This window comes from Trichechus manatus, unplaced genomic scaffold, assembly GCF_000243295.1.
Source record: "Trichechus manatus latirostris isolate Lorelei unplaced genomic scaffold, TriManLat1.0 scaffold00026, whole genome shotgun sequence".
NCBI classification, from domain to species: domain Eukaryota; kingdom Metazoa; phylum Chordata; class Mammalia; order Sirenia; family Trichechidae; genus Trichechus; species Trichechus manatus.
In genome coordinates this window covers 1,055,234-1,065,519 of record NW_004443962.1, presented here as the reverse complement: position 1 = coordinate 1,065,519, position 10,286 = coordinate 1,055,234, and the positions used below count along the sequence as shown (strand labels likewise).

General features: G+C 44.2%; 1 protein-coding gene across 2 annotated transcripts in view; it reads left to right on the top strand.

Moving 5' to 3' along the window:
• The window catches only part of FGF12 (fibroblast growth factor 12), a 587,132-nt gene that overhangs the window by 313,293 nt on the left and 263,553 nt on the right, over window positions 1-10,286 (top strand). Inside the window, exon 1 of one of the 2 annotated variants that reach the window (XM_004373565.3) lies at window positions 649-1,673. The exons of the other annotated variant lie outside the window; for it this stretch is intronic. Within the exon in view, the coding sequence (XP_004373622.1) occupies window positions 1,475-1,673 (199 nt within the window). The 5' untranslated portion in view covers window positions 649-1,474. Of the gene's footprint in view, window positions 1-648; window positions 1,674-10,286 lie in introns of those variants that run through there. 2 annotated transcript variants of the gene reach the window in all.

Below are 10,286 nucleotides of genomic sequence, written 5' to 3'. Positions count from 1 at the left end.
GCAGCCGCCGCGAGCCGACGTCGCCCGCAACCAGCCCCCGCCCCACCCGAGCGGACGCGCGGGTGTTCGCTGCGCGCGGGTCACTTCCTTCCTCTGCCGGGATGGGCCGCGCGGGACTGAGTGAGCGGCCTCGCGACTGGCGGGTAACCCCCATCTGATCTGCCGCCGGGGAGCTGCCGACTGCCGGGGCGCGCGAGCCTGGGGCCCGGGCAGCGCGGCGATGACCTGATCCCGAGCCCGCCAGGGCGCCCCTTCCCTTCCTCGCTCCCTGCTCCATCTGAGCTCGTGCCGAGACCGGCTGCGGCCCCGGACGCACCTAGGCGGGGAGCTCCAGTTAAAGGCGTGTAGGCGCCGAGCTGGAGAGGACACCTTCAGCATCGCTGCCTTTTGAGGGGGCTTATTTAAACAACTGAGTCATTCCAGATTTAGAATTCCCTAAATAATCACCAACTGTGCCCGTCTCGTGCCGGAAAGCAAGCGGAGAGAGAAAGAGCGCCCGCTCTCGGGACCCCGCGGATCCCCGCACTAGCCTCAGGCGGGTTTCTTCCCTAGGGGTGCTTGGCCCTCGAGGATCTTCCTCCTCCTACCCTCCCTCCTGCTCGTCCCCGTCCCTCCTTCCTTCTCCCCGTCGCCTCCCGCTGTCTTTGCAGCGCTGCTGGCGGGGAGTCGTGCATACCGCAGCTGGAAACAGCTGCCCCCGCCCCGCGCCCCTTCCCAGGCTCCAGCTAACCGCTCCCGCTCCCACTTGGCGGCTCGGAATTCCAGAACTCGGATTGCCGGCCCCTGGAGAACCGCAGCCGGTGCGATGCATTTCGTAGACCTCACCCAGCCGGGACGGACCTCTTAATTTCCAGAGCTGCGGGCCGCAGGGAGTTAATTCGCTGCCTTCCTCGCCTTCTCTCTCGCGGTTGGTGGCTCGTTTTCTAAAGGAACGTTTTATTCACTTTTCAGTATTTTCTACCGGGGACACTCGACCCGCCTCGGTCCAGACTCTGCTTTGTAAATGGGTTTTATATGTATGTATGTGTAGACATACTTTGAACACCTTGCAACGCTTGCGCCTCTCCAACAGGGGCACAGCTTGTTATTTTGGACATTCTTCTTCCCCTTCCACTTGGTACCCCGAACGCAGTGTGACCAAACTCCCCACTGACCCTTGGACGCGGATCGCCTTGGCGTGCAAGTTTGGGGTGCAAGCGTCTAGTTTTCTGGAAGGCCTGGGACCGCCCCGCCCCCGCCGCCAGCGGTCGGGGAAGTTTACATCTGGATTTTCACACATTTTGTCGCCACTGCCCAGACTCTGACTCACCTTTTGGGCGCCAGGTTTTCGGTACTGCAACCTCCTCAAGTATTAGCACTGCCTCCCCGCGCCTACCTTGTCCCTCCCGGCCGTCGAGGTCCTGCCCTCGCCCCGGCGGAGCGCGATCGCGAGGGCGGAGCGGAGCCCGGGGCCTGGGCCCCGCGCTGAGCAGCCATGGCTGCGGCTATAGCCAGCTCCTTGATTCGGCAGAAGCGGCAAGCGAGGGAGTCCAACAGCGACCGGGTGTCGGCCTCCAAGCGCCGCTCCAGCCCCAGCAAAGACGGGCGCTCCTTGTGCGAGAGGCACGTCCTCGGGGTGTTCAGCAAAGTGCGCTTCTGCAGCGGCCGCAAGAGGCCGGTGAGGCGGAGACCAGGTCAGTAGAAGCCCAGAGGGTCGGCTCTCCAGAGGCTGACACCCGCTCTTCCCTTCTGCAAAGCACCTAATGGTACCCATGGAAGGGAGCCAGGATCCCCATTTTCCATTCAGGTTCCCTTTCTTCCCTAATTTCCAGATAACTCCCAACCATCCTCTGCCAGTTAATAGCTTCTCGTCCCATATGAGGGAAAACACTTTCTACCTTGATGATTGCACGGTTTGACTAAGGAGTGAGTTGCATGTATAGATGCTTCTGGTCCCAAATAGCCTATACAGTCCTTGAGGGCAGTGGCCACCCATCTCTCTCTTTCTATCTCTGCCTCTATCTCTGTTTCAGTTTCTCTCCCTCTCTCTTTCTCTCATTCATCCATCTGTCCATCCATCATCCATCCATCCATCCACCCACCCATCCACGCATGCTCCATCCATCCATGCATCCATCCATGCATCCATCTGTCCATCCATCCATCCATGCATCCATCCGTCCATCCATCCACACATCCACGCATCCATCCATCCATCCATCCATCCATCCATCCATCCATCCATCAATCCATCCATCATCCATCGCTTAGTACTGCTCACTGAGGATATAAAGCTTAGACCCTATTTCCCTCACAACAATTAGCATAGTACTTTACACACAGCAGACACTTCACAGACATCAGGTTAATTTATTCTCTCTTTTTCTAACTCTTCTTCTAGCAACACCTGGCGCCATGGACAGACTTTCAGACATCCCAATCAACTTCTCACCTCTCCATCTGCCTACGTGCCCTTTTCACTTCCTTTTACAGAGACCTCCTTTTCCCTGTTCTCTTCCTCCAGCCACTCTCATGGGTTTTCAAGTGCTCTTCACATTAACTTTTCTGTCCTATTCCCTCCAGCCTCTACACACTCACACTTTGGGGACATTATGAGAACAGCAGAATATTTGCAGGGTGTGTTAAGAAAACTTCAGACGTATCAGAGATGCTCATGGCATGGCCTTTCTGAAGCTGATTCTCTTCTGCAGACGTAAACTGAAATGGTTGGTTGTTGATATGTTTCTCTGTGCAAAGGGGAATTAGAAACCTTGAGTTTGAACATAATCATTCCCAGCTCAAGCCAGGTTGGTGTCCCAGCTTGAGAGAAGGAAAGCAGGACTGCAGAAGTCTATGCTACCACCAGACTTTATGGATCCTTCTGGGTGTGGCCACAGTGTCATTTGCAATCTGCAGATAGTCTACTTTACTGTGGGCAAGCTGAAGGAGATGCTGTCTATGAGGCTGCTCAGGACCAGCTGACTGGTATCGGTTAGCCTCTTGGCAGCTCTGATTATTGCGTTCTCCTGAGTTCCAGGAGTGAGGCGTGTGGACTCAGTTCACTGGGGTAAAGAAAACACTTGCAAAGTCTGGATAAGTTCGGCTAAAAATTAGCTTAGAAACTTGGGACCAAGCCTTGTGAAGAAGTCATCTTCTTTCATTTGCCATTAGCTTTTTGTGGTATTATTCACTCCATAGGGGGCTCATTTTCTTATTCTGTGACGATGTTAAAATAGTAAATACACACACATACATACATATATATATATGAGTAAATATATATATATATATATATATTATCTGATAGTGACCCAAGGCAAGAGCCAGGAAAGTCTCTGTGGTTTCACACCCAATTAATATAGACTGCTCATTTGATGAAGTGAAGATTTATGCAAAGAAGTAGAGTTATCTTTGCACAGTAGATAATGAATGTTAGGGGAAACTAAAACGCCTGTTTTGTTGCACAGGGATCATTTGGCGATCATCTTTTCTCAGGGCTTTTGTGGCCTACAAAGGCTTTCAAAGCTCTGAATTCAATGCGGCTCTGATTTATCAGTCTCTGAAATTTGTTCTTGCCCTCTAGTTGGGATACGTACGTGATGTTTATGAGCAGATCCTACTTCGTCTCCTCGGTTAAAAATAAAGTAATAAATATAATAGATGGATTATAGTCACGAATGGGCAGGGTCAATGCCCCTGATCTTCGTTCAGGTTGACTTAGAGAGGAGCAATCTGCATGGCTTAATCCTGCATGGGAAGGAAGGGTTGTATGATGTGCTTTCGGGGGCTCTTCCCTTAGCATCTCGTTAGACAATAGAAAACTTGAGGGAATGGCCAAGTTTATTTTCTTCAGTGTACATTTTCTTTGCTCCTCCTTTTCATCTACTTAGTGTACATCTTGGCAGAGAGAATCCTGACTGGTGAATCCCTGTTGCTAAAGTGTGACAGTGATAACCTGGCAGAGAGATGGCAGGACCTGTTCAAACTTGCCCAGTGCACGGGCATCATGTGTGTGCCTGTACGCCGCAGACTTCAGTTTGCCCTGAAGGCTGGCTTACAAGCGTGGGGATGTCGGGTATGGAAAAGCTTTTGGGGAAGATGATAGTGTGTTATTATCATTACTAACAAAAGCTAAATAATTAATCTGTTGATTTGCTGTCAGCAGCCATGATTCACATAGCATGGGATGAGCCTATTTATAGAGAGGGTACTTTCCACATCTTAATTCCAGAGAGGAGTCTTCAGCTGGATTGAGGGGGAAGTTGCCAAACACCCCCAAAATATGTTAAGTAAAATAAAACCATTTGAAGGAATCAGTTTTATAAGCACTTGGATGTTACACTGTTAATATTTGAGTTCTTGAAATTACTAGCCCTTCTAAGCCACATCCGTGTGAACTATAAACTGAATCACAAATGGTGAAGAGGTGACGTGGAATAACTTGTGCTAATAAAGAATTTATGCCCTGAATTTATGTCACTGAGGCATGCTTTCCACTGACCAGACTTTCTACGGGAGGGAGGCTGAGGTAGAGAGGCTAAGGCAAGTGTATGATGGGAAAGGCTGTGGTTATATTTCTGATTTGAGCACTGATATACTGAGTGTCTCTCAGTCTCTTTTCTTAGCTCACCAAGTTTTAGTATGTGCAATGTGGAAAGTTTATAAACACAGTGGGGATACTTCAACCCTCAAGGTAAAGGGCTCAGATTTTATAACTACGGTATTGCAGAATACATTCGTGAGAACCGGCAGGGGAGGACCTCATACCACCCAGCTCCAGGGCCACCAGGCACATCAGCAGCTGTGCGACCACCATCCCTAGAGCACAGTGTGGTGGCGCACCCGGAGACTGTGCAGACGAAGCCCGACCTTAGAGATGAGAAACCCTAGAGCCAGTGCAAGTTTGGGGTACCTGCAAAGCTACACAGCTAGTTTATGGCAGAGCTGAGACTCGAGCTAGATTCAGTTGATTGTTCTTGCCTGTGTTCTTCCCAGCACAATACAGAAAAAAAGAAAAAAAAAGTAGTATCAAGAATAACTGGGCATCCTGTCAAATAATTTTGTGTTTTGTTTTGTTTTTCCATTAGGGATTGGTATTATTGTTATATTTATTATTGTTATTTTATAATTAAAACAGGAATGGGGTGGCATGGAGGAGGTGACTCTTAGGGGAGGCATAGGATAAGTCAGGCAATTAGAGTTCTGAAACTACCACCCTATAGCTAGCATGCGTTATAGAAAGAAATCCAATACTGAAGACAGAGCAGACATTACAGGGGTAGTTATCCCCTTAGGCACTGTGTGGGCTGTAACGCTTTGGAAATGAAGCATTGGAGATCCTAAACTGGCAAGTTGGCTGAGGTCATGGAACCATGAAAAAGTCGTTATAACATTTCTGTTTGTGCACTTTCTAATAAAGAAAAGAGCACTCTTATGATCATTTGAGCATTTATGAGTGAAATACCTATACAAGCAAGACCTGCTAGAATATGTGCTTAATTGTTGATGCCGCTGAACTTGCTGTATCTAGGCTATTAGTAGGAGCCCTGGTGGCAAATGATTAAGCACTTGGCTGCTAACTAAAAGGTCAGTGGTTCAAACCCACCAGACAATCTGTGGGAGAAAAGACCTGGTAAACTTACTGCCGTAAAGATTACAGCCTAGAAAACCCTATGGGGTAGTTCTGCTCTGTCATACAGGGTTGCTATGAGTCGGAATTGACTTGAGGGCGTACAACACCAACAGCAGGCTATTAGTAGATCCATATGACTTAAATGACTGATTCATTTCCAGCATTCACTTTACTTTTGAGTAGAGACGCTTATGCAAATGATAAATAATAAACAAATAAATAATTATTTATGTTGTGACTCAGAAGTGACTGCAGGTAATGAGTAGTATTCACGATCAAGAAAGGGAGAGGTGTTTATAGAATCTCTGAACGTCTAAGTGGCCATGAACCTTGGAGGACATCCAGTATCATTCTTTCAGTTTTTCAGATAAGATTCTCTCTGGGAAGTGGAGAGTAACTAGGTAAGCCTAAATTTGTAAGTGATTTTGGTGTTTTTAAACTTTTTATATAGTTTAGTCTCCTCCTTCAAATCACAACATTTAAAAAAATAAGCAATCAGGAAAAATCTCTCATCTAAATAACTAGATATTTTTCATAATTTAAATACTTAGTTTTATATATGCTTCCCTTTTTGAAAATGATGGAGTGTAAGTCCACTAAGTGGATAAAATTAAATCAAAGAAGTGATGGTAATTTTACCAAATTTTGTTGACTCTCATTTGTTTTATTTTTGAGTCCTTGCCTCTGCTGTTTTTCAAAGTATTTCAGGATTCTTCTAACTTATTTTGGTAGATGTGTGGTATTTAAGCACACTCATTTAACATTTTACTATCAAACATATTGTTTTGCATAGAGGAAGAAAATATTACAGAAAATAGAAACTTCAAGAAGAAAAATGACAACAAAGGGGAAATAATGATTAATCACGTGATCTATGGAATAGAAGTCAGATGTTTTTCATAAATGGAAATAATTTTGGTCAAGCTATATATCAGGAATAGATTCTTACAACAGGTGACATTATCCATTTATAGCAGTACAGTAATTTTATTATATTTTCTCTTTTAAAATTGTGACTCATGTTTGAACCACAAAATCAGTCTAATTAAATGATATTTGGTTTGATGTTTGTTAAAAAAACAAACAAACTTGTCTCTTCAAAAACCCACCCTAGGGTTTAAACTGATACCTTATATATGTTTTTTTAATCGTATTTTCTCTACAGCAGTGCCTTCTCATCAACAAATTATGTTTCCATTGTAAGAACATTTTAAAATAGCAGCTACTGTGATCTTGATCCCTTTCATTCCATAGATATCTCATCAAGCCATAACTCAGGATTAAGTCTTTAAAGTTTTAATGAAGTTGACATTCTTGAACAGAATTAGAAAAACAATTTGCAGGAAATGAGGCAGTATCTGTATTTGAGGAAGAAATAGGAATATTTTGTAAGATGTTTAGAAAAGCTTTGTCTCATAAAATTCAGTTTGAAAAAAGTCCTGGGTTTATTGGTATAGCACCACATTGCGTTTATTCTTGGTGGGGGGGATATTAGTGCATTGGATATTACCGGGTAGATTTGGTTTGGGAAATATATTAACCTTGGTGGCCCAGTTATTTTCGGCTTTGAATTTTTTGTGGATACCATGCGTTTTCATTGATGGAAGCATGCTGAATCATTGAGTGTGTCTGAATTTTTGGTAGGTAGATGGCTTTTTTTTTTTTTTTTCTTATCCCCTCCCACAAGCCAACCCTAATGTTTAGTGGTACATATGAAGTACCACTGACTACACCCAAGAGTCCCCACTGGGGTCTATTAGTACATATGTGTAAACTAAAAAAAATACCAAACCCATTGCCGTGGAGTCGATTCCCACTCATAGTGACCCTATCAGACAGAGTAGAACTGCCCATAGGGTTTCCATGGAGCGCCTGGTGGATTCGAACTGCTGACGTTTTGGTTAGCAGCCATAGCTTTTAACCACTATGCCACCAGGGTTTCCAGTACATATGTGTAACAAAAATTTTCAAAATCTCTGTTTTTCCTACCAAAAATTCAGACACCTCATACAGTACCCTGTAAAAACAGTAATTTTCAGCACACACCCGTTTCTTCAGTTTTAAACAGTCATAAAGGCCCCTGGCTTGCGACATCATGCAGTAACAGTGGTACAGCAGCTTCCCAATAAACCCTGGAGGCTGAAAAAGTCGCTATATGTACCGCCGGGCACAAAATAATACAGATTGTTTTTTTTTCCTTCTGTGCTGTCTCATAATGTATATTTGCTATTCAATTTTTCTCCTAGAATCATTACAGATTTTATGGGTACTCTTAAAGTCAGCCTTGTTAGACATAGGGGACCCACTTAATATACTACATGTTGGATTCTGTCTAATGGCTTAACCATGTAGCTGCAGAGCTTTCCTTGTCCAAAGAAAGATGTGCCACATCTAAAGGACTCTGACTTCAAGACCATCTTCTAAGCATCTGTGAGAGGGAGGGACCTTAGATGCAAAATGTCTATAAATTAATAATAACTTTTAATAATAACAACTAACTTGGCTGTATGACTTTAGCATTTAGGTTTCTTCGCAACTTTTGCCCCTTTTATTCTTTACAGCACTCTGCTGAAGTAGGTAGCCCCATCTTAGAAATAAGGAAACTAAACCCCAAGTGGCAGAGACTCATTCAGGTTCATGGAGTCAGAAAGTGGCTAATCTGCCACAAGGTTCCCAGTCTCCACACTGAAGGTCGTCTGTCTTCCTAGTCTACCACATTGAACTAAGAAACCCTGCATTTTAACTCAGTTCGAGTCAAAGCTAGGAAGCTATTGGAGGAGGAAATCCAATTAAGAGTTGAAAGAAATGTGGGGAATGATGACATGATTTGCTTTGCTCTGTATGTAACCTAGAGCCCCTGGGGAGGAGGAACTAGGTGGAGAAGCTGGTGGAGATCACCAGGCTGGTACTAAAGAAGCAGTCCCTTGACTACGTTGTCACGTGTTGATTCCAGGCTCCTGGCTGGAATGTCCCTCTCTGTATGCCAGGAGCCTCAGAGGTTTCAGGAGCTGCCACTTGGGGCACCTATGGGCCCATGGGGAGACTTGGGTCCAGAGGGGCAGACTTTCTTGACTGTAAACATAAACAATTGCTTCAGATGTTTTCCAGAGTAAAGTTCAGGAGAGCCCTATAGGATTTAGTCTTTGCGCGTGTGTTTGTTACCACTTAATTATACTGTAGCTCAATAGTTAGGTACGTGGACTTTGGAGTGGGATCTGAATTTCAGTTCTGGATAGATTATTTGTAAGTGCATTAGGCGAGCTTCTGAATATGTCTGAGCCTCAGTTTGATGAGTTTTAAACTGGTGTTATCTATCACATTTGGTCAAGAACCACTCCCCTCCCCTTCAAGGAAGAGCCATTTAAGCTGAGTTCGGAAGAATGAGGCAGGCAAAGAGGGATGGAAAAACATTCAAGGTAGAAGAGAACAGCCTGCACGAAGATTGAGGTGCTAGGGAGCTTGGTGCTTTTGAAGAAATGGAAGTGTAGATGAAGCAAAGAGAGCAAGGGAGAGAGGGGTGCAGGGGATGTTGGAAAGCCTGACAAGGGCTATATTGTGCAAAGCCTTAAAATAAGCCCCAGGGGAGATTTTGTGTTTTAGTTTAGGGTCCAAAGAAATTTCCGAAATAAAGGGTGTTTTGATGAGAAATGTGTGTCTAAATGGTCACTCCAGCCGTAGAGAGAAGAACGGATTGCAAGGGAGCCAGGGTGGAAACAAAAGAGCCATAAGGAGGCTAGGACATCAGTCTAGGTCACTGGTTCCCAAACGGTGGAGCAAAGGCTCTAGGAGTTCCTTGAAACCTTTCCAGGGCTCCATGAAATCAAAACTACTTTTGTAATGATATTTCATAATAATATTAATATTAATACATCATTTGCCTTTTTCACTGATTCTGTCTTAAGTGTCCAGTGGAATTTCCAAAGACTTTATGATGTATCCACAATCATCTGAAAAGGCTATTAAAATCCTCTTTCCCTTTCCAGCCACATGCCTGTGGAGGCCAGGGACTCTGTGTACTTCAACTACAACAATATATCATAGGAGATTGAGTGCAAAAGCAGATTTGAGAATCCAGCTAACTTCTATTAAGACAGACCTTAAAAAGATGTGCAAATATACAAACCACTAATTTTTCTATTTTAAAAAACATGCTGTTTTTGTTAACATTTAATGGGTTTATTGTTCGTTTTTAATAAATAAATATTTTAAAATTTTTTCCTGTGACTTCTAAATATGGTAAATATTGATAGATATAAGCCACATAAACAAAAGCTCTTTAGGGGGACTCAGTCATTTTTAGGAGTGTAAAAAGGTCATGAGATAAAGTTTGAGAACCACTGTTCTGGGCCGTAGATGATGTTGATAAAGAATAAGGTGATGGTCAGGTATATGAAAAGAGTGGGTGTAGGTAGAGTTAACACAGCCTGATAATAGGTAGAATATGAGTTGAGAGAGAGGAAAGTGCTTGGATGATTCCTGCCTGAATAATTCAACAGTAATAGTAAGTGGTACTTTGCTGAGATGGAGGAAGACTGGGGGAAAAGCAGGGTTGATATGGGTCAAATAGTATAATCTGTAAACTGTGAAGTGCTGTAGAATACTGAGGTGAAAATTGGGTAATGGTATTATTTATTGTTTAATAGTTTTACAGTATGCTGAAGAACCTGAATACTTT